At 42.7% G+C, this 25717-nt stretch overlaps 1 protein-coding gene across 1 annotated transcript in view; it reads right to left on the bottom strand.

The window, feature by feature from the left end:
- hecw1a (HECT, C2 and WW domain containing E3 ubiquitin protein ligase 1a) overlaps positions 1 to 25235 on the bottom strand; it is a gene marked incomplete at both ends in the record, with an annotated part of 69212 nt that extends 43977 nt beyond the window's left edge. The window contains 5 exons of the mRNA XM_080855688.1: positions 8100 to 8175; positions 18312 to 18406; positions 21175 to 21282; positions 21712 to 22021; positions 25209 to 25235. Coding sequence (XP_080711814.1) covers positions 8100 to 8175; positions 18312 to 18406; positions 21175 to 21282; positions 21712 to 22021; positions 25209 to 25235 — 616 coding nt within the window. The remainder of the gene's footprint in view (positions 1 to 8099; positions 8176 to 18311; positions 18407 to 21174; positions 21283 to 21711; positions 22022 to 25208) is intronic.
- Positions 25236 to 25717: the final 482 nt, after the last annotated feature.

The following is a 25717-nucleotide window of genomic DNA, read 5'->3' as shown; positions in this document are numbered from 1 at the left end:
CACGTGCTCTCTATCTATACAGTAAAAGTGTTGCTTACGTTTGATACTACACCTACAGACTAACTCTAACTGCATTAAGTCTAACATATAGGCCTATCTTACAATAAACTTTAAGTAAAGCTGGCTATGTAACCGCATTCATTCTAATATTGTTGCAGAGATGTTTCCTTTTACCAAGATAGCAATTTCAACAATTCACTTAGCTCAGTAAGTCAGTATAACGAAACTCTGAGATACCCTCATATGTCTAAACGTCAGTGGAGCCAAAATATAATGGTTGAGCTTGGTTGCTTGCTAAAATATATTGGAAGAAGGCCCCACTACACTGATTGAGTAGATGTAAATACATGTTAATTCATAGGCACTTGTTCTCTCTGTCACAGAGCAAGCACACTCTCGCAGTTCGTTCACGAAACGCATTCTAGTTTATTTATTTATTCTCCCCGTTTTTCTTGCAGCTAACTACTCCTCGCCCGATTGAGCTAGAGACGCCATTCAAACACCAAAACGTCCGGCCCGATCCGGTGCAGGTTGCTATGACTTTTCGTGGCGGTACCCCTTGCCACTCCTTTTTTATCCCTCTTTTTCATCCCCTTTTTCTCTCATTGACTAACATGGTGGAAGGTTGAGCCATTGTGACGTCACACGCTCTAGCCAACTGAAATTAGATCAGTTGAGATAGAAGAAGGCGAAGCTCTCTTAAATGCCATAAGTTGTTAGATAGAGTGCAAAATATTAAAACGAATGTAGTGGCAAGTGGCAACAGTTTCAGGTACAGTTTATACACCCGCTCTAACAGTGTTAACCAGTATGTGAGTAACGTGGGTTTTATTAAGGCATAGCGTGTGTAATGTGTAGCTATTTCATTCCGTTTGTTAACCTTTCCGGCTGTCTGTATACCAGCAGCAGAGCGGAGTATTTTACTCCCATGCCATCTCGGAATGAAATAGCTACACAATACACACGCTATGCTTTAATAAAACTCACCTTTTACGAGACACCAACAGAGGCACAACCGACAAGTCTTACCATTGACGTTCGTTCTGAAACTACAGCCATCCAGGTTAATCCAAGTTGTTGTGGAGAACGACAGTTGCATCAATCATATTTCATTAAAACTTCACACTTCTTACATTGGACATATCCACCAGCCTAATTAGAATCTACTGAGCAGAAATATCTCCATACAGTAGATTTCCCTTCGTTTAGTATCATTTTAAACTTTCCAGATGACTGTATTGTCCCCGCTCGTCAAGTGATACGTGTCCAGAAACAAGGCTCCTTTGACTGGATAGCCAGAGCTAGCATAACTGCCATTGAAATCCAATGGTAATGCTACCTAGCTAGGTATGCTAATTGTCGGTATCCATCGTTAACTCGTTAATCGTTAACCATCATGTCACTGGCTTTAATTTAAGAATGGCATGTTAGTAGTACATTTAATATCAGTACACTTGATTCATTACTTCTGATGTGTTACTTATATATGTTACTTATTAGCAGCTAGCTACCTAGCTAGCCACTATGTGTACCGATGTGTTTTCAGTTAGCGTTAGCGTTAGCGGCAAGCTAGCTGCTGGAATAGTTGAGTTGAGCTTCAGTTAAGACGCTGCGTACCGTACTTCATCATCACATTCGATTATTTATTACAAACAAATTCGAATTCAGCTGTAGGCATGAGATCTGTATCTTGGAGACTAATCCACTAATCCAATCCATTGCATCCACAATTTAAGTACTGCAAGCTAGACTACTATGCAGTTGACACAACACAGGAGGTCCCTGGGCCTAAGAAGGGAAGGGAAGGAGTTTAATGTAGCTATAATATGGAATTTTAAATGTGCCTAAAACTAGACTAAATTGTAATGAGTTTTCGAAAACTAGACTGAAACTAAGAAGGATAACTATGACTAAATGTGACTAAAACTGTTGTAATGTTTAAGATAGTAGTTCTCTGTTGTACCACCAGGCGGGGCTCTACTATAAAGTGACACTGGCATTATGCATTTCCTTTGTTCTGTGAATGCACGAGTAAAAAGACCTGTGGCTACTCTGTATGGCGACACTTCTAAGATTCTACATAAAGCTACATGTTGATACATCGTTCTCCGTTGTCCGTGTCTTTGGTCAGGTTACTACATAATATGGAATTTTAAATGTGCCTAAAACTAGACTAAATTGTAATGAGTTTTCGAAAACTAGACTGAAACTAAGAAGGATAACTATGACTAAATGTGACTAAAACTAATATGCATTTTTGTCTTAAGACTGAATCTAAAAATAGCGGCCAAAATGAACACTGAGATAGGGGACCCCTTAATCTGCAATTCATGGTTGCTAGCTCTAATCAGATGTACTACCTAGGCTTATAAGAGAAGACTAACTTTTTATGCCAACGAACACCAATAACTAGAACTAATTTGACAGACTATAAACCAATGTGATACACGTGCTCTCTATCTATACAGTAAAAGTGTTGCTTACGTTTGATACTAGACCTACAGTCTAACTCTAACTGCATTAAGTCTAACATAAAGGCCTATCTTACAATAAACTTTAAGTAAAGCTGGCTATGTAACCGCATTCTTTCCAATATTGTTGCAGAGATGTTTCCTTTTACCAAGATAGCAATTTCAACAATTAACTTAGCTCAGTAAGTCAGTATAACGAAACTCTGAGATGCCCTCATATGTCTAAACGTCAGTGGAGCCAAAAAATAATGGTTGAGCTTGGTTTCTTTCTAAAATATATTGGAAGAAGGCCCCAATACACTGATTGAGTAGATGTAAATACATGTTAATTCATAGGCACTTGTTCTCTCTGTCACAGAGCAAGCACACTCTCGCAGTTCGTTCACGAAACGCATTCTAGTTTATTTATTTATTCTCCCCGTTTTTCTTGCAGCTAACTCCTCCTCGCCCGTTTGAGCTAGAGACGCCATTCAAACACCAAAACGTCCGGCCCGATCCGGTGCAGGTTGCTATGACTTTTCGTGGCGATACTCTTTGCCACTCCTTTTTTATCCCTCTTTTTCATCCCCTTTTTCTCTCATTGACTAACATGGGGAAGGTTGAGCCATTGTGACGTCACGCACTCTAGCCAACTGACATTAGATCAGTTGACATAGGAGAAGCTCTCTTAAATGCCAGAAGTGGTTAGATAGAGAGTGCAAAATATTAAAACGAATGTAGTGGCAACAGTTTCAGGTACAGTTTATACACCCGCTCTAACAGTGTTAACCAGTATGTGAGTAACGTGGGTTTTATTAAGGCATAGCGTGTGTAATGTGTAGCTATTTCATTCCGTTTGTTAACCTTTCCGGCTGTCTGTATACCAGCAGCAGAGCGGAGCATTTCACTCCCCTGCAATCTCGGAATGAAATAGCTACACAATACACACGCTATGCTTTAATAAAATTCACGTTTTACGAGACACCAACAGAGGCACAACCGACAAGTCTTACCATTGAAGATCTTTGACGTTCGGTCTGAAACTTCATCCAGCCATCCAGGTTAATCCAAGTTGTTATGGAGAACGACAGTTGCATCAATCATATTTCATTAAAACTTCACACTTCTTACATTGGACATATCCACCAGCCTAATTAGAATCTGCATTGTCTACTGAGCAGAAAATTCTCCATACAGTAGATTTCCCTTCGTTTAGTATCATTTTAAACTTTCCAGATGACTGTATTGCCCTCGCTCGTCAAGTGATACGTGTCCAGAAACAAGGCTCCTTTGACTGGATAGCCAGAGCTAGCATAACTGCCATTGAAATCCAATGGTAATGCTACCTAGCTAGGTATGCTAATTGTCGGTATCCATCGTTAACTCGTTAATCGTTAACCATCATGTCACTGGCTTTAATTTAAGAATGACATGTTAGTAGTACATTTAGTAGTACATTTAATATCAGTACACTTGATTCATTACTGCTGATGTGTTACTTATATATGTTACTTATTAGCAGCTAGCTACCTAGCTAGCCACTGTGTTCCGATGTGTTTTCAGTTAGCATTAGCGGCAAGCTAACTGCTGTAATAGTTGAGTTGAGCTTCAGTTAAGACGCTGCGTACCGTACTTCATCATCACATTCGATTATTTATTACAAACAAATTCGAATTCAGCTGTAGGCATGAGATCTGTATCTTGGAGACTAATTGCATCCACAATGTAAGTACTGCAAGCTAGACTACTATTACTATGCAGTTGACACAACACAGGAGGTCCCTGGGCCTGAGAAGGGAAGGGAATGAGTTTAATGTGGCTATAATATGGAATTTTAAATATGCCTAAAACTAGACTAAATTGTAATGAGTTTTCGAAAACTAGACTGAAACTAAGAAGGATAACTATGACTAAATGTGACTAAAACTAATATGCATTTTTGTCTTAAGACTGAATCTAAAAATAGCTGCCAAAATGAACACTGAGATAGGGGACCCCTTAATCTGCAATTCATGGTTGCTAGCTCTAATCAGATGTACTACCTAGGCTTATAAGAGAAGACTAACTTTGTATGGCAACGAACACCAATAACTAGAACTAATTTGACAGACTATAAACCAATGTGATACACGTGCTCTCTATCTATACAGTAAAAGTGTTGCTTACGTTTGACACTACACCTACAGACTAACTCTAACTGCATTAACACTCTAAGGTCCAAGGCCTTTTAGACTTTTCTAAGTTGTCTGACATGCCTTGATGTTTTTGTACATTTTGCTTAACTAAAAACATTGATGCACAAATGGAATATATGATTCTATTCTAGAAGACCTCAGCAATAATATTAGAAAAGGGTTCAATGTTAAAGTGGTTGTTCTTTTTATGTCTCTAAGACGAAAACTCAAAAATAAAAATATCCCGGACGAGGGATATAGACCTTTTAGTGTTAAGTCTAACATATAGGCCTATCTTACAATAAACTTTAAGTAAAGCTGGCTATGTAACCACATTCATTCTAATATTGTTGCAGAGATGTTTCCTTTTACCAAGATAGCAATTTCAACAATTCACTTAGCTCAGTAAGTCAGTATAACGAAACTCTGAGATACCCTCATATGTCTAAACGTCAGTGGAGCCAAAATATAATGGTTGAGCTTGGTTGCTTGCTAAAATATATTGGAAGAAGGCCCCACTACACTGATTGAGTAGATGTAAATACATGTTAATTCATAGGCACTTGTTCTCTCTGTCACAGAGCAAGCACACTCTCGCAGTTCGTTCACGAAACGCATTCTAGTTTATTTATTTATTCTCCCCGTTTTTCTTGCAGCTAACTCCTCCTCGCCCGTTTGAGCTAGAGACGCCATTCAAACACCAAAATGTCCGGCCCGACCCGGTGCAGGTTGCTATGACTTTTCGTGGCGATACTCTTTGCCACTCCTTTTTTATCCCTCTTTTTCATCCCCTTTTTCTCTCATTGACTAACATGGGGAAGGTTGAGCCATTGTGACGTCACGCACTCTAGCCAACTGACATTAGATCAGTTGACATAGGAGAAGCTCTCTTAAATGCCAGAAGTGGTTAGATAGAGAGTGCAAAATATTAAAACGAATGTAGTGGCAACAGTTTCAGGTACAGTTTATACACCCGCTCTAACAGTGTTAACCAGTATGTGAGTAACGTGGGTTTTATTAAGGCATAGCGTGTGTAATGTGTAGCTATTTCATTCCGTTTGTTAACCTTTCCGGCTGTCTGTATACCAGCAGCAGAGCGGAGCATTTCACTCCCCTGCAATCTCGGAATGAAATAGCTACACAATACACACGCTATGCTTTAATAAAATTCACGTTTTACGAGACAGACACCAACAGAGGCACAACCGACAAGTCTTACCATTGAAGATCTTTGACGTTCGGTCTGAAACTTCATCCAGCCATCCAGGTTAATCCAAGTTGTTATGGAGAACGACAGTTGCATCAATCATATTTCATTAAAACTTCACACTTCTTACATTGGACATATCCACCAGCCTAATTAGAATCTGCATTGTCTACTGAGCAGAAAATTCTCCATACAGTAGATTTCCCTTCGTTTAGTATCATTTTAAACTTTCCAGATGACTGTATTGCCCTCGCTCGTCAAGTGATACGTGTCCAGAAACAAGGCTCCTTTGACTGGATAGCCAGAGCTAGCATAACTGCCATTGAAATCCAATGGTAATGCTACCTAGCTAGGTATGCTAATTGTCGGTATCCATCGTTAACTCGTTAATCGTTAACCATCATGTCACTGGCTTTAATTTAAGAATGGCATGTTAGTAGTACATTTAGTAGTACATTTAATATCAGTACACTTGATTCATTACTGCTGATGTGTTACTTATATGTTACTTATTAGCAGCTAGCTACCTAGCTAGCCACTGTGTTCCGATGTGTTTTCAGTTAGCGGCAAGCTAGCTGCTGTTATAGTTGAGTTGAGCTTCAGTTAAGACGCTGCGTACCGTACTTCATCATCACATTCGATTATTTATTACAAACAAATTCGAATTCAGCTGTAGGCATGAGATCTGTATCTTGGAGACTAATTGCATCCACAATGTAAGTACTGCAAGCTAGACTACTATGCAGTTGACACAACACAGGAGGTCCCTGGGCCTGAGAAGGGAAGGGAATGAGTTTAATGTGGCTATAATATGGAATTTTAAATGTGCCTAAAACTAGACTAAATTGTAATGAGTTTTCGAAAACTAGACTGAAACTAAGAAGGATAACTATGACTAAATGTGACTAAAACTAATATGCATTTTTGTCTTAAGACTGAATCTAAAAATAGCTGCCAAAATGAACACTGACATAGGGGACCCCTTAATCTGCAATTCATGGTTGCTAGCTCTAATCAGATGTACTACCTAGGCTTATAAGAGAAGACTAACTTTGTATGGCAACGAACACCAATAACTAGAACTAATTTGACAGACTATAAACCAATGTGATACACGTGCTCTCTATCTATACAGTAAAAGTGTTGCTTACGTTTGATACTACACCTACAGACTAACTCTAACTGCATTAAGTCTAACATATAGGCCTATCTTACAATAAACTTTAAGTAAAGCTGGCTATGTAACCGCATTCATTCTAATATTGTTGCAGAGATGTTTCCTTTTACCAAGATAGCAATTTCAACAATTCACTTAGCTCAGTAAGTCAGTATAACGAAACTCTGAGATACCCTCATATGTCTAAACGTCAGTGGAGCCAAAATATAATGGTTGAGCTTGGTTGCTTGCTAAAATATATTGGAAGAAGGCCCCACTACACTGATTGAGTAGATGTAAATACATGTTAATTCATAGGCACTTCTTCTCTCTGTCACAGAGCAAGCACACTCTCGCAGTTCGTTCACGAAACGCATTCTAGTTACATTTGTGATTGTTGTCATTGACTTAATCCCAATCATTACATTAATTATTGTTGTCATTTACTTAATCCCAAAAGTGACAATTCAATGTAAATATAAATATTTCATACTTAAAAGAATAAGTTCACAGCTGCATCTTGTGGTCGCATTATAATACCAGCAATAGTTTGCCATTATACTGATGTAACAGAGAGAGAGAGGAAAAGGCTGAAGGAGTTTCAAAGAGAAGGATTGCTCAGCTCTCAAAAAATAACAACGAGAAAACCCAGCACTCCACAACACCATGCCCTCAGTTAGAGAGAGAGAGAGAGAGACCGAGAGAGGGAGAGGGAGAGGTGAAGAGAGTGCAAGTGTAGCACTTCAGGCAAGCAAAGAGCAAAGGGATGTTATCTGCTTGATGTGAGGGCTTTGAGGAATGTTCTACATGGACAGACGCACTAGTCTGGGTATACTGGGTAACTGTTTAGACATTTCATGAAATGAGACTGCACCGGTTGATCACCTCCCTAAACTCTGTATCCCTGCTACATTAGCAACTTGCTACTCTTTGGCAAACACAACATCTTTGGCAGCATTAAAATACACCTTTAAAACACACAACGTGTTGTCTTAAACTACATCTTAAACCTAGAGAGGTTCCTCTTAAGCAATCAATGGAGTCCTGAGACTTAGAAAAACCAAATGTGCAGAGCAGAAGAGATCCTTAGCAGAGTGGGGTCTGAGACTCACCTGACAGGGAGAAGTTGATGAGGCGCCTGCTGCCCAGACTCTGGGTGACCTCCGGACAGGCCACAGGCTTTAATAGCTGGATAGAGAGAGGGAAAAAGACAGTGAGAGAGTGCATGAGCTAGAGAGAGAGAGAGAGAGAGAGAGAGCAAGATGGTGACAGAACAATAATGCAAGGGGAAATGAATATTCCACCTTGTTCCAAAGAGGGAATCCCAAGAAACTCACGTTTCAGGAGTAAATGACAACCAGAGAAGAGAGGAGAGGTCGAGCATAAGAATATGTGATTAGAGAAAGAGAGAAGAGAAGCGAAGTGGTCAAACGCTTTACTGAAAGTACATGACATTCCTCCTCCCATCTTCACTCTAGGAGTAGCATTGCACTGCTTAAGAGCCATTAGCGGTCCTGCTAACGGCTAACTTCTAGCTGCTGTGATCAATAGGCTGCATTCGTTAAAGCTTGCATCGATCCAGGAGTACAGGAAGAGGAAGAGCCCGATGACACATCCCAGGGGAGGACTGTTCTCAGAACAGAGAAAAGTTTATATAGTGCCCCACTGATGGGAGTCACTATCACTCATACACACACACACACACACACACACACACACACACACACACACACACACACACACACACACACACACACACACACACACACACACACACACACACACATGCATGCATACAGATTCACACACACATATTCACATATACACACACACACAGATACACACACACACTCATGCACACACAAACACACACACACACAGAGACAGAGACACACAAACATAGTGTAAAACACACACACATATGCTCACACATACACACCCACACAGATACACACATTCACACACACCCACGTACACACCCACATGCACACACACCCACGTACACACACACATGCACACACACACACTTGCACACACACACAGATACATACACATTCACACACACTCACGCACACACACACACACACACACACACACACACACACACACACACACACACACACACACACAAACACACACACACACACACACACACACACACACACACACACACACACACACACACACACACACACACACACACACACACACACACATTAACACACACACAGGCATGCATACAGACACAGGCACATGCACACACACAGTCTGTAAGCTGGAGTGTTATGAAGTGTGCACTGATGTCAGTTTAACGAACAATCAAGATTTTATTTATAAATTCAATCTCTCGTCTCCCCTGTTCTGCATGTGGCAATTTTAGAAAGTCTGCCCCCCACCAACCGCAAACTGGCTCACTGAGACATACAAGTCCGAAAAGTTGATTGGTTTGTGGGTCATATCTGAGGGCAAGAATGGCTATTACAACATGACAGAAAAATGATTCCTGCCTTTCAAAGAATCCCTGAAAAACAAATAGCCAGTGTAGGTGTTTGTGCCACTTCCAGCTAAATGAGATGCAAATCCTTTGTCTCTCAACGTCAAACAGCAAAGCCAGTCCCCTCTGTGCCCCCCACGCACAATAGCAAGAGCTTTTTACGGATTAACTGCAAACACAGACAGATTAAAATAATCAGTGGCATGCCTCGAAACACCCATCGATTCACCCTTAAATCCAAAAATGAACTCCATTCCCAGGCCTGTCTCGCTTGTTTCCCCTGCGTCACACACAAGGCTGTTGACAAGCTGAGTGCACCAGCTCCACTGAGATTTACTCTAAATCTGATAACACAAAAGGTGACAGAGTGTAGATAGGGAAGCGCTTAAATCCCGTATTATCCCCACGGATATGCAGACAGGCAGACACATGATGTTATCTGAATCATATTAGTGTCGGAGTGCACAGCAAATTACCGGCATTAGGGGGGAAACTCCTCGAGGAAACAAAAGGTAGCTCCATTCCACTGAAATCAAAGGCCAAATGAACAGAGAGGGAAGCCCTAGGCATCAACACCTTTCAATTCCAGTTAAGGTCCCTTAATGAAACCTATTGTGGCCAACAAGCAAACAGCAATGACATGACCTATTCCACACATATCGACACAGCTCTAAATAATGTTATTTAGTGCCCTACCCAGACTAATAGCATAGTGGAGCTACTTGAATGAATATGGTGCAGCCAGAGATGTTCTAAGGGAGGAGACGAATCACTGACGGGAAAATTAATGGAGAATCAGGAGGGGAATCCATAATTCTCATCACATTGATGGAAACAGCATAACTCACATTTTTATTATTATTATTATTACAGTAGTAGTAGTATTAATATTACCTGAGCTTCATAACACAAAGAATAAAGCATTTTTTTGCCCTATTTGAGTGGTTTGGGAAAACATGTTCACACCGTTTATTTCAGATTTAAACACAGATTGATATGATGTCCTTTAAATGTTTGATTATCCTGTGTGGAGTTACTAATCTCTCTTCATTTAGATAGGAGCCTGCTTTTGTTTGACTGAAACAGCTGCCCAGGGTCGTTGACAAGATGGCTGCCGAGTGGCAAAACTTGCCTACAAGGACTTTGGTGTAACTCCAAGTCTCCCACCAAAAGTGACAGTACATATCTTGAGGGATTGTTGTGTAGGTTTCTTCCATACAACAAGTGCCTGCCAAAGCTAGCTAAGTGTGAGGCAGTGGCATGGCTGACTGAGGCACACTACACAGAGAGTGCTTGGGGGGTGGGGAATGGGGGGTGAGAGGATGGGGATCTGCTGACATGCCCAAAAGCTTCTGCCTGAAAGACGAGCTGGTGTTGTGCTAGAGGACAGCAGTTATATGTGGCACTGAGCAGAATAATGGGTAGAGCAATAGGCTGGAGAGAAGAGAAGAGAAGAGGAGAGGAGAGGAGAGGAGGAGAGAAATGAAAGGAGAGGATAAGAGGAGACGAGAGGAGAGGAGGAGAGAAAAGGAGAGGAGAGGAGAGGAGATGAGAGGTAAAGAAAGGAGAGGGAAGGGGAGGAGAAGAGGAAAGGAGAGGAGAGAGGAGAAGAGAAGGGTAAAAAAGAGGAGATGAGAACAGAGGAGAGGATAGAATAAGAGATTGAGGAGACCAGAAGCAAGGGAGTAGAAAAGAGCTGGAAGAGAAAAGAAACAGTAATGACAGAGGAGGGGAAAGGTGTGAAGTGGATCTGAAAAATAGGGAGGAGAGGGAAGGCTAGGACTGAAGAGGAGAGGTTAAGAGAGGGGAGGAATGAAATGGACAAGAGAGATGGGGGGTTGAAGGGGAGAAAATGCTTCTCTTTCTCAGCATTGCGGTGTCTGGATGCTAATAGCAGGAGAATGCCACGTGAGAGGTTAAAACAGAGTGACTCAGCACGTGCCATACACATACACACATACACACATACACACACACACACACACACACATCGGACACACACACACACACACACCCACCGGACACACACACACCCACACACACACACACACACAAACAGACTGTAAACATCTTCACATCCTCAAATATAACCATACAGACTCTGCACACTGTCTCACCTTGCAAAGAACATGCAAACGTATACAATGTATGCATTGTAATCAAACAATGCATGCTATCATATTTGGACAGAAGGCAACATTTCCCCCAAAGCCTTTCAAGAGGCACACAAACGCCATTTCTGTCACTCACACACACAGACGCTAGTCACCCAACAGAGAGCAACTCTGAGAGGCTGGCTCTAAGGGCATCATGAAACATGCATTCAGATATGCATTACATCACAAAGCGCTTATGCCCCGTTTGCCCTTTGCAGTTAGAGTAATACACAAGTCACGCAGTGTACAACGACAAGGTCAACAAACCAACTGTGTTGGTGTGTAAGAATACATTAGGTGGCAATCGTTCATCTCACATCTTGTTTTTATGTGGGGGCTCTGGGCTCATGCTAATGAATGCATTCCGTGAATGCATCTCCCAAAGCTCGGGTGGAATTCTCATGCACATATTTTTATTCTGCCCTTTCTTAAACACATGGAATTTCTATTAGAATAGAAAATAATCTTGTGATTGCAGTGACCTCCTCTCTGCAAGATAAACAAGTAATTAATAAGAAACTGGCAAATCCCCCACACTAAATCATGCTTATCTCACCATCATCAGTGCAGACAGCTTTGCCTCCCAAAAATGACTGTGCTCTTGCACCAGCAGCTATTCTTGCACTTAGGTATTCTGCAGCATTTCATGAATCTATTTTAGCAGTCCTTTTGCTGCATATAACCCACTCCATGCATGTCTCCAGGCTACCTTTCTCAGTACATCCTGTGTCTAATAGTCTCTTGGTCTCTGAATGTTAGAAATGAAAAGACAGAAACATCATGCATTTAAATCCTTTGTCCAAAAACCTAACACAAGAAAGGCCAGTGGCAGGCACATTAAAATGGCACGCAGTTACAGCAAAATGAATGAGGGCATTTAAGAACAAGACTGGAGTTATGTTCTTCAGCTGCTCCAGCTCACTATTCTACCAAAGTATAGCTTTCCAACTGCATTAATATTTGAGCATAATTCATGACCATTTCCAGCAAAGTTGGGGAAGTGTACTTGCCCCCCCCTTTTTTTGTGTTGAGGAAAAGCCCTAAGCAATCCTCACCTCCATCTGGAGACGAAGAGCGGGCAGATGGCGGTGCTGCCCAAAACCCACTTCGCCACCTCCAGATCCCTCTTTGCCCACAGATGTCCTGGCCTCTCTGCCTAGCCGCCTTAAGACCCGTTCTCAACAAAACCACAGAGCAGCAAGTCCACAAAACACGATGCGTGGATGCAGCCTGTTCTAGAACTCACCAGGTTAAGAGTTTGAGTTACTACAAGAGTTGCACGAAATGTCGTCCAACCGATACAGAGACTTGAAAAAAACGCATCAATGCGTATTAATTGAATGCTTTTTAGAGATGCATTTATTTTTTTCCACATCACATCACATCAAAACTAGCATTCATCCCCGCAGAATATGTGTTCTGCATTCTGAAAGACACAGGATTCACATTTCAAAGTTTTGCAAGTGTCAGCTTGATCGCCTTAAAATAGCTCTGATACATAGCAGTCCAACAAAGAGCCACAAATCTGAAAACTCCAAAAGAAAAGCAAACGTTCTCTCAGTATCACACCCTATTCCACACAAGTGAATAGACATGTAATGGAACTACACAGAAAATATCACAGCCTGAGTAGTCTAACGAGCGATCCTTTGAGAATAACGCTGAAGATTAACTATGAAACATGCCACTAAGCTCTAAATGCGCCGATGGAATTCTGGGATGTGCAATGTCCTTGCCATTCTCTCTGCATTGTCTCGTCCTGTCAGATAACAGAAACTGATCTCTTGCTCTCCTCTCTGTGCGAGGGTCGGAGCCATCGGTTCCTTTATACCACAACCATTTCCTCATAACTATGAGAGCTAGAAACAGAACAAGAGACAGAGAGAGAGAGAGAGAGAGAGAGAGAGAGAGAATAGCTACAGAAAGACAAAGAGCATCCTTGAGAGTTGCAGAGAAATGACGAGGTCTGTGATGTATCTCACATCTTCAGTAACTGTTTTTCAAGAGAAAAATAGTCTTAGTTCTTATGACAGTTCTGACACCCTCAAGTCAAGAGTGGCCGAATGGAAACTACTATAGGAGAGGCACACAATTCAGCAGCTAACCTCTTCAGACTGGACAGACAGGGGGAGAGCGAGAGAAAAGATAGAGACAAGAGGAGAAAAAGAGAGGGGAGAGGGAGTGTGACAGGAAAGATGAAGACAGAGACAAAGATAGAAAGACAGAAGAGACTTCAAGAGAGCGTTCCATCCCGGTCTTACCCAGCTTGATAACCACAAGAGTGTTTTGACCCTCCCCCTCTTCCTCCTCCTGGTGGTTCTACGCGGGGACATCCCTCACAGTCCTCTCACCTCCTCCTGATTCTCTTACACTGTACTAGTCTGCCGTACGCCAGTGAGTCCGACCAGACCTCCAGCACTGACCCGGTCCTTCTACCTATCTGAACATCCACCCTCCCCTACCTCACGACTCTGCCTTTTCCCCCTCGTCCGGGTGCACCTGACCCTGGGCCCTTCCGCTCCCTCTTCCCCTTGGGTTATTTTTACCCCGGGATGAGAGCGGAGGCGCTGGGATCAGGTTTAGGGCCGCTCAGCACTTCTACGGACCACGGCAGCACAATAGCGGTCCGTATCCGTGACAGTGAGTCAGTGTGTCTGGCTTAGCACAACATTTGACCGTCTCCGTGCTACCAACAAAGGACACTTGTGTTATGACCCGGGCGACATGTCAAAGGACTGAGGAACAGGGGAAAAGAGTCGTGGGTGTAAAATCTAGTGATACAGGGCTAGTACTGCCTAGAGACATGTTGTGGGAAGCTAGGTGGTGACATTCATTAGATATGGGTATGATGCCAGTATCATCTCAGTGGAGCTAATGGATGCGCTATAGGGATGGGAGTTCTAATGAAATATTCAAAATGGGTTTAAAAGGGATTTTAAAAATGGGGTTGCAAGGGTATAATAGTGCTAGTAGTGATATAGTATTTATAGAAATGGAAATGACTTGTCATCAGATAATCACAACGAAAAAGAGCCACTCCACGTGATTGACAATAACACTCTATCCACGGCCCAGTCAACAAACACGTCTTCATGGACAGAAACAAATCCTCTTTACCACAATGTAGCTCAAGCTAAAGAGCATTTTCATGCTTATTGTAACTGGATTATATGTTCTTAAACCACTGTGACATGCAAACAATGACCCGCCAAAGGTTAAGACCTCCCGCCTTGTGGACCGCCAGCCTTTAGGGCTGCAATCTAACACTGCAGTGACATTCTTACGCACCCCCCCCCCACCCCCCACCCCCCATCAGCACTCCATCCAGTGGCAAACCCCCATCATCATTACATCATCAGCACCATAATCGTCTGGGAGGGAATCACTATCACTGGATAACAAGCTTCACTAAAGCAGGTAGTAGTTAGGGGACCCTACAGTATGATTTGAGGGGCTTCATAAAGCACAGGCAAATTGTTGGCAAAACTAGATACCGATGTTAAAAGGTACTATTGTACGTCCGGTGGTATGTTGAACGGCCTCTTTTGTAAAGGGAAAAGGTGGTGGGGGCAGTTTATGGAGGGTTGGTTGGGGGTGGGGGTGGAGGAACTCCTCCTTCATCCTCCATAAATCCAGTTAAGGATTCACGAGGTGGGGTGCGGGGCAGATGGAGTTATAGAGAGCTATAAAATTACGCTGCAGGCGAAAAGGTCTTGTCCTCTGTATTTCTCTCTCCCTCTCTCTCTCTCTCTCTCTCTCTCTCTCTCTCTCTCCCGTCCACTAATCCTCTAGACCCGAGAGCAGGAAGGATGGGGGAGGAGGAGGAGAGGAGAAAAGGAAAATCTTGAGAGCACTGTGGCATGCAACCTCTTCTTCCTTCCTTTCTTCGTTCCATCCTTCCTTTCTTCCTTCCCTCCTTCTTTCCCCTCGTTCGTTTCGATTACAATCCCTCCATCAGTCCTTTCATGTGCAGCATGTTAAGGGTCCTTTGTCTGTGCCCAGGAGGTGAACACGACCTAATGAAGGCATGTTTTCATGCTTGGGCTATAAAGACACTGAAGATGTTCTGAGCATCGATGTGCATGTAGGACAGGCCAGGGGCGGACTGGGACAAAAAATCGGCCCGGGCATTTTGAACCAGACCGGCCCATTAAATTCGATAACACACCTTTTTAATCTCGAATTACTACACCAACCAGGCTTATAGCTAGCAGGGCGTCTGCCCTATAGTCTACTAAAAAATAAGAAGAAACGGGACGCCCTACTTTTAGGCAGGACGGCCTAAAGACGCCCTATTTTTCTCCCGTTTTACCTGTTAACTTCGCTGAATGTGATCAAAATTCACCGTTTCAGTCGCTTCAATGCTTAGCGAAGTCTAGAATCATGCATATGACCTGCCAATTAGAAAATACAAATAGCATTGCTGTATTCCCGCTACAACAACGTTACATCATGATTCCAACGAAACATTGATTCACGGGCTCGCAGAAGCTCCAGAAGACAGCTGTCTCACCGCACGTCACTGAACCTACTACTGTATGAGTTCAACAAGAGTTTGTGTGTTAAGGTGGTGGTCTTAATTAATCTAAATGCAATACACATCATACACTTTAAAGCTTTGTTCAGAATACGGAGGTATAAGATCGGTCGATATTTTCCATGAAAATAGCGACTGAAGAACCCCCTGTTCTCGTCTCCGAGAGGACAGGCTGTATTGCTCCCTTTTCTAGAAGGGAGTCTATTTCCTCCTGTAGGAAACGCGCTTGATGAGGTGGCATTAACGTTTGAACTACGCTCCTGAACTTCGGGGGGGACGGGAAAACTGGAGCGTATAACGGGCTATCATAATTCGGTATCTGGACAAATTGGCATATTTTCGGAATACCAGGGTTTGGGAATACTGGGCTTTCGGAACAATTGACATGGCACCGCGCACCACTCAAACACACAACATAGAGTGTAGGCTAACGGCTGGCTGTTTCAGAGTACAGTAGGCTGAGGGCTAGCAACAGCTACAGACTTGTCTTGTATTTAGCTATGCAAACGAACTTGGCCATAGAACATAGGTTCTAAGTCAAACATATTTTAGAGACGTTTTAATTCATGATCAGTAAGCTTACCGTAGGTCGTTGTATCGTATCTCCCTGGCTGTAGCCACCAGCACTGTCATCCACGGGAGCTGATGGCAAAGTTTAGCTAAAGGTAGAAGGTGTTTGCTGATATGATGGACGAGACCCTAGTCACTCAAGAAGACGGCCAATGGGCCGCAGACTAGCGTGCGCGTGTCAAGCATGTCAAGGCCATGGGCCACGCTGTTTACCGTCCTAATGCATTATGTAGGCAGGTCCAAATCGAAAGGGGTTTGTGTTGGGTCAGCCCAGGGGATGTGATTGGGCCAGCCCAGTGTCAGTAGGGCCGCTGATGAACTAATTTCGTGGGCCAGCCGGTCAGACCATTATATGGGGAAAAAAATAAAAAATTAAAATTCGGGACCATCGGCCCATATTGCACCCCGGCCCAGCGGGCAAACGCCCGGTATGCCCGATGGCCAGTCCGTCCCTGGGACAGGCCCTGAACAATGGAGAGATCTAAATATTGCCAACCTATTTTTTCCATGGCAATTCGTGTGTCAGATCAGTGACTGACTTATCTTGACGCGGGTCATTGATAAAGTATGCATTTCATCTATGTGCCTCTCTCTACACTTCTGTAGCGTCGAATGGAATTTCAAAGGAGAAGTAAAAGACAGAGCCCATTTCATCAATCATGTTCCTCATGCACAGCTTGCCCTGGCCACTTCACATGCCATCATCACCTGTGAAAAGCGTTACTTCCATCTTATACAAATTCACTAAAAATCTTAAATGATCTGAATGCATCTATGTATCTAATGTATTGGCAAAGGACTGTTACCATAAAGACTTATTTTAGAATAGTGTTGCATACTATAAATGACCCATCTAACACCATCTAAGTATCCGACAATCCCCATTATGACGTTTTGAGATTAAGCACATATTCTCACAAATGAGTAGTAGGAAAAGGACTATTACAATAAAGACTTATTTTAGAATAATGTTGCATACTATAAATGACCCATCTAACACCATCTAAGTATCCGACAATCCCCATTATGACGTTTTGAGATTAAGCACACCATATTCTCACAAATGAGTAGTAGTAGTGACTTCCACTGAAGCAACAGATGAACTTTTTGTGTGTGTATGTACATCTGTGTGTGTGTGATGGGCAGCGAGCAAAGACACAAGCAACAAGCAGAGGCCAAAGCTAATTTAATAACTCGGCAAAATCATTTTTGTAATCTAAGAGCAAAAGCCCAAGCGCAAATATGGGTCAGCCCCACATGCCACCTGATAGCTTTAGTTCGTACGCAACGGACTCTGGTCGTTGCTCATTGCTTTGCTTGATGCGCGTCAATTAAATTAGCCCCCCCCCCCCCATACAGAGAGAGAGAAGAAGAGGGAGAAGGAAGAGAGGAAGAGAGACAGAGAGAGAGAGAAAGAGGGAGAAGGAAGAGAGGAAGAGAGACAGAGAGAGAGAGAAAGAGGGATGCAGAAGAGAGGAAGAGAGACAGAGAGAGAGAGAAAGAGGGAGAAGGAAGAGAGGAAGAGAGATAGAAAGAGGGACAGAGAGGTGTGTGTGGGTGCTCTCACCATCACTGAAGAGTTCTTCACAGTGACGCTGGGTGTGGTGGCCCTCAGTGCTCCGCTCACGCCGTGGTAGTACTTAAAACAGATCTTGGTCTCGGCTGCAACCAGAAAAGGGGGACACAAAGGCATACATCAAACATGAGCAATTATAGGTCATAAAAGAAGACATGAAATAATTTCCCATATCATTGGTGTAGGTTCTTACAAATGGTTAGTACGTTTTTGTCTTTTTAGGTTTTCATATGCATTTACATAATACGTTTCATATGTACTTATATTTCATTCTGTTTGTGTGACACAAGCCTTCATTAACACACATAAAGCTTGAAATGCTGTAGCATGGGAATAAAGGCTTACGCGAAGTGGTCTCAACATGATGAATAACATATACACATTTAAGGATGTCTGTCCAGTGTACTTCATGACACTATCCTGCCAAGTACCTCAAGATCCTGGTCTGTGTTTTCCCTTTGTCCTGTCATGCTGTGTTTATTTGTGTGTTCCCTCTTGTTCCACTCCATGTTTTTCCCTGGAACCTTTTTTCCCCCTGATTCCTGACAGACGGCTAGCTGAGCCTATGACCAGTGCTCCCGCCCACACACCTAATCAGATACAGCTTTCCAAGCTCTGCCAAGATCTGCACTTGTTGTTGGATTATCACTCTGATTTCTCCCATGCCAAGTTCACGTCTTTGCCTTGACTCTTGTACTTCTGCCTGTTTATTTAGCTTTGGATCTTTGCCAGCTTTTCTAACTCTGGTCCTTAATTTCTTTTGAGCCTGGTTTAAGCCAAGTGTTTATGCCACATGACTGTTGTTGGTATCCTGGATGGTGATTTTGCCTGTTACTTTGTACTGCTGTCTTTTTGATTCTATGTCTCTGGGTTCAGAGTTCTGCCCTGTGGCTTGTTCAGAGAAGCCCATTAAATTACTTTATTTCATCATTCACTCAGTCTGCTCTGCTTCTGGCCGTTGTCCTGATACTTTGTCAGCCTTGTTCTTAAGCCAAAAATAATATTAATGCTTTTGTTTGTGACTGTAGTACTATAGGCAATAGTTGTATGAAATTGTATTGAGCTTGGAAAGGGAATAAAAGGGAGACATCACACATCTATCACGTGTCAGTAGATAACATTATAGGCCTGTAGCAGCTCTATGTTTTGAGAGTCATAATGCACTTGACACGGTCTTTGATGTTCCACATGTTCTTTACAGTCCGACTTGACAAAGGACCAAAGCCTGGTGACTCAAGACCCTGAGGCGCTTTGGTCATCCACCAGTAAAGTAAAGGATTTTGGTGCACTGGTTCCACAGCTTGCGAGCATTGAGCCTTCTACACTAAATAACACAATATACTATTAGTTCTGGGCCAATGGGACCGAATAGAGAGCTGTCTAGCAGGGCAATGACAGTGCAGACATACACAAACACACACACACACACACATGCGCGCACACACAAACACACACACACACACACACACACACACACACACACACACACACACGCACACACACATGCGCACACACACACACACACACACACACACACACACACACACACACACACACACACACACACACACAAACACACACACACACAAACACACACACACACACACACAAACACACATACACACACACACACGCACACACACATACAGGCACAAACGTAATGGCACACATACATTCTTAAGAGTGTCTGCAATAATGTTCTCAGGGACACAGAAGCAAGCACACAGACACAAACACACACACATCTCCGTGAGGAGACTGACTCCCTCCTGAATTGGCCACAGAGAAACAGGTAGCTAGCACAAGTGGTTACTACACCTTCTATAAATGGATCGAGTGTGGCACAGTTTGCCGCTGTCCCATTTTTCATGGGGATATCAGAATAGCTCACACCTGGTCTGCTGTCAGATAACAAATGTGGTGAAATTTCACTCCTTAACCGTTTAAACCTGTTTAAACCACCAGCACCACATTGTTCCTATACAAGGAACATCGGTTTCATTTTAGCAGGATTCAGTTTAAACAGTGACTATTTAATGTGTTGGAAAGCAGCAGCAAGTGAAAACTCATATCCATGTTTTCTTTGGTCTTTGCTTTATTTTATGCCATCTTCTCCCTATTTCTCAATTCAGCTGCTTACACCAATTCACAAGTGTATGCAATAGTCCCTTGTATGTCAGTAAACAAGTGTCTGCTGTCAGCTCTCTAGTCTGAAGAAAGAAAGAGAGAGATAGATAGAGAGAGAGAGAGGGAGGAAGGGAGGGAGAGAAAGAGAGAGTGAAAGAGAGCGAGAGAGAGAGAGAGAGAGACAGAGAGAAGGAGGGAGGGAGGGAGGGAGAGAGAGAGAGAGAGAGAGAGAGAGAGAGAGAGAGAGAGAGAGAGAGAGAGAGAGAGAGAGAGAGAGAGACTGTGCCCTTTTCAGAGATATACAGTACGGGCTATAAGCTGTTTTGGTGGGAGAGATAAGATGTTCCTTTGACACTCCACCAGTGGGGGACCTGTGTGCCTGTGTGTGTGTCTATGTCTCTGTCTGTGTCTATGTCTGTGTGTGTGTGTGTGTGTGTGTGTGTGTGTGTATGGAGAGACACAGGAAGCTTGACATCCCCAAGAATGAAAAGCTGGGGATGGACCTGCAGCAGACGGTACTGGACAGTGGGATGGAGGAGCAGAGGAGGAGCTCACTCTTTTCATTCTGTGACTTATTGCTCAAGTTAACCAATGCATTGTCATGATATGAGGATAGTATAACAAGTATAGCATTATATCTATATTATATTTAAGTATAGCAACTTAAAGTATTGTTCTAGTAATTGATAAAGTTTCATAATTCATCTGGAGAGCTTTCCGTACTCACATTCGACGAAGCAGGAGCTGGAGTCAATCTTCCACACTATCTGGCCTTTATGGGAACCATTCACACCACGGTTCTTATAGTCCAGGAAGTTCTCCGACTGGACCTCATCTAAAAGTAAACATTCCTTAATTTATTTCCATATTTATTTCAAGCTGAGATTCTCACCTAATGCGATGATGTGCAAGGTTCAGCATTTACATTGTAAAGTGTATGATATGGTATATATTTACAGAATAAATGGCCTGAAGATGCAATGTTCTGCACATTAAATGATGTTAATTGCAAACTAATCTTACCATTCTATTTCATTCAATTTCAAAATCAATGACCCATAATTTAGACTATGGATGTTACTGTATGTGTATTTAGAGGAACAGGACAAGTGAAGGCATTCTAATGTCAGTTTTACTTGTCGGTATTACTGTAATACTACCATGCACTATGAGGTACAGGAGTAGGAATCAATGCACCATGCTGCCTGAAATCACTCCTCTACTGATGAAGTGATGCTGAGGAGGCAAGGCTGAGCTCGCTCACCGATGAGGTACATGCCGATCCAGTCCCCGGGGTCCACCTCCTCTTTGATGTCCCAGCAAATGACCATGTCCTGGGACTGACCGATGGCGTAGTAGGAGGTGCTGACCATGATCGTGGAGCGGCTGTCTGACGACACCAGGTCCGTGTCACTGGTGGAGCGGGTCAGCGCCAGTGGGTCGTGGCCGGCGTTTAGATACTGCTCGGGGGTGAAGCTGAACCGGGCCCCATCCTTGCACCGGCGCCGGCCCTGGGAGCTCCGCGTTGGCGAGGCCATGGCCGCCAGACCCAGGAGCCGGTTCTGGTACAGGTTCTGAGGGGGAATACGGCACAGAACCGAACAGTGCATATGATGGTCTAATGGAAGGGTTCTCAATTTTGCTTTTGGGCTTCCCCTGCCCTGCATTCCTACTCTCCCTGACTGAACATGTTTGTGGCACTCTTGATTCGTTTCTTGATTAGCTGAACGCACCTGCTTTAGCATTTTAATCATACTGATTTCAATGAGGTGCACTTGGAACAGGGGAAGATAGAAGATAAGCAGGTCAGGGGACTCCAAGAGCAGGTTTGAAAACCCCTGTAATTGATTAATGTGTACAATGATATATTTTATTTTATAACACGGGTAGATGGAATTATAACACGGGTAGATGGAATCCACCATTCTGAGAGTTAGTTCCGGGGTGTGCTATATTCTACGGTATAGTAACTGTACAACCTGTTTTCATCTACCTGAGCGTTCCATATCATTACGCACTCAAAAGGAAATATCTATCCAAGATGGCGGCGTGTTGTGGCTAATGTAGTGGGGAATGTTTCATGTGAATTAAGCTATCTACACGACTTTTTATATGTCTAAATTGACTCGGTTAGTTGTTTCTGTGCTACGCGAATGTTGCAGAGTATTGAAAGTCTTTACTGAAAGTCTCGAATATTATTTGCAGTTGACTTTTAGCGCTTAGACCAAAAACCCATTTGAAACACAAGTAGCTTTTGTGCTAGGTCTAACAGACGTTAAGTTCCCAATGCTATTTGTCTGTTGCATAGCAACAGCCACACAAAGGGGGACTATTTTCTCTTGGCTACTGAAATGCGATACACAACGTTTGGTGTCTACAACTTTTTTTGTGCTGAAAGGCAGCTTACTGTTTACTTTAATTGTACTTAATATTTATAAAGTCGCTGGCAACCGTGTTATAAAAGCAATAAGGTACTCGAGTCAGTACGGTATCGTCAATAATGTACTTGTTCGAGGGTTTGCCGGCCCTCCGCTGCGCGTCGGGCCTAACAACTCCCTCGAACAAGTACATTATTGACGATACCGTACTGCCTCTCGAACCTTATTGCTTAAGTAATTCGTTTCTCAGGTAAGGTTGGATGTCAAATGTCTCCAGGAAAGAAGGACACAAGCTACCTCAAGGACACAATGCAGATGCCATGTTACCTGTATATGATATAACAGATGTTTATTAGCACACATGTCTGGCACTGTGAGACTAAATTAACAGTCATTTAACTCTGTGATCTACATGGATAGGAGTTGTATATGCATAACTCAATGGGTATTACCATTTTTTATGATGCATTCATGTAGACCATGTAGGAGAGGTGGGTGTAACTAGGACCTTACAATTACACACATGTAGATGAGAAGTGGGATAACTGCACAGCAGGGCTCCTTTTGTGAAATGAAAACCTGCACTTCCCAATGGCAGCACCAGTAGGTAAGCTGAGTCTCTCGATAGGGGAGACTCTTTGAAGAGAGACTCCCGGACTGAAAGTGAGGCGAGTACACAGCAGTGTTCAGGCTTTGATGTTTGCTCTCGTCTGCCGACTATCACACTTTTAGCAAACGACATATAACAGCACAGCTTGTCTGCACTCTGCCAGTATGTGTCTATGCAGAGTTGTGGGGTAACTACTTACATGTAATAGAGTTACATCGTTAAATTACAAAATTAATGTTATTGTAATCCGTTAGAGTTGCTGAAAATCAATATGTAATTAAACAACAGTTACGAATACAAATATTTCCAAATATATTATCGGAAAAGTGAATAGAATAGATCCATGTTGTTGCTTTGCATCTTTTCGCTGTCTAGACAGGCTCCATTCATTGGGCAGTATGCGCTGAAATTATGAGCAATGTTTTTGATTGCTCCTCTTGTTTGAATTTGCTCCACTTCTCGAAAGTCTCGAAACATACCCCGATGGCACACTACAGTATATTGAACTAAAATACTTGGAATGGTAACAGGCGACTATGATTGGCTGAAACAACCAAACCCTCCAATTCATGTTCCTTTTTCCCAACGCCAGTGTGTTTAGCAGCAGCTCATATTTATGCAGTGTGAAGGACAACAGTAATTGCCTACGCACACCTTCAGACCTTGCACTAAAAACTGTGCATGCATTTGTGTGGTGTGTCCTTGATTTAAAAATATGGACTGTAGATACTTGTATTTCTCTGACGAACTTCGAAAGATGCTTTGATTATTAATGAACTGTACCATTCAGGCTTTGCCAAGCTCTAGTTGAAACCCACACTATGTACTTACATACTGTGAGGTATGTCTGCAGTAAGAACATACACTTCATGTTATGAGACCTATCAATGCATGTGTCTAAAGAGATCAAACGTAAAGAGAAGGAGTGAGACTAAAACAAGTATGCCTTCTTCAAAGTTTCAGAAAACCTACAAAAATGGACATACAGTATATGTCTTATATTGTTTTGGTTATATATAAAAGTAAAATTGCCTCATACTTGATGGTTAAGATAGTTTATTTATTTTTGTGGGATGGGGGGTAGAGGTTGGAAGTTGAAGATGCTCTTCTAAGGCAAGCACAGGGGGCACAGACACATTGCACAGGGGGGCAAGGGAGCACAGACACATTGCACAGGGGGCAAGAGGGCACAGACACAATGCACAGGGGGCAAGAGGGCACAGACACAATGCACAGGGGGGCAAGAGAGCACAGACACAATGCACAGGGCACTAATGAGGATGGAATTGGCATGGAGTACAGAGCACAGAGATGATATGGAGAAGAGTTTGGTGGGGAAAGAAATGGATATTCAGAAGCACAACAAAGCTCTGGAGTATTTTTCAACACGCACAAGGCTTTCCAAGATGTCAGACATGCACACTTAACCACCCACACACAATGCTAAAGTATGATCTTTCAGCTCTCTCTCCATCTCTCTTTCTCTCTCTCCTCCCTCTCTCTCTCTCCTTCTCTCTCTCTCTCTCACACGCACACTCTTACACAAACACACAATGCTAAAGCATGACCACTCAGCTCTATCTCTCTCTCTCTCTCTCTCTCTCTCTCTCTCTCTCTCTCTCTCTCTCTCTCTCTCTCTCACACACACACACACACACTCCCCAATGAAACAGCATACAAAAGTAGTGACACAGTGATGAATATGGGCAGCTATGGAGTGTGTGATGACGCAGGCACGTGGTGATCGCTAGCATCTGTAAAACACACACTGACCTTAACACTACACAGGTTCAGCAGCATTATGATTGTCCAACTGAAAGCACAGCAGATCCTGAGGAAGAGGTCATGCCGTTATTCCAACAAAGAAACACAGGAAGCATTTTCTCATCCAATATCTCATTACCTACGTACAAATCAATATTTCTGCACTTAACAGCTTTTAAAGTGAAATGTATGCTACATATTTTCCAGGTATTATTCCTGACTGTAGCTCTAGATGCTGTCCAATACTAAGACTGCATGAAATTATTATTTGTATTACTGTAATATTGTAATTGTAACTATTTTTGTTTTTACAGAACTACTGTGATATCTATAAATTATGTATATCTAGGCATCCAAGGATGCTCCTTAAATCCTACTCATTCTATAAAACACACAAACTGTCTGTGCTCTGCATGTTTTGATCATTTCATCAACTGCTTCATTATCTTTGGCCTCAACATCTCACACCATCTATAATTTAAAACTGTAGAGACCTTGTTAGTGTCGAGCTCTCCACC

The sequence above is a fragment of the Sprattus sprattus genome, assembly GCF_963457725.1.
Source record: "Sprattus sprattus genome assembly, chromosome: 17".
Classification (NCBI taxonomy): Eukaryota; Metazoa; Chordata; class Actinopteri; order Clupeiformes; family Clupeidae; genus Sprattus; species Sprattus sprattus.
This window is presented reverse-complemented; position numbering and strand designations above follow the sequence as displayed.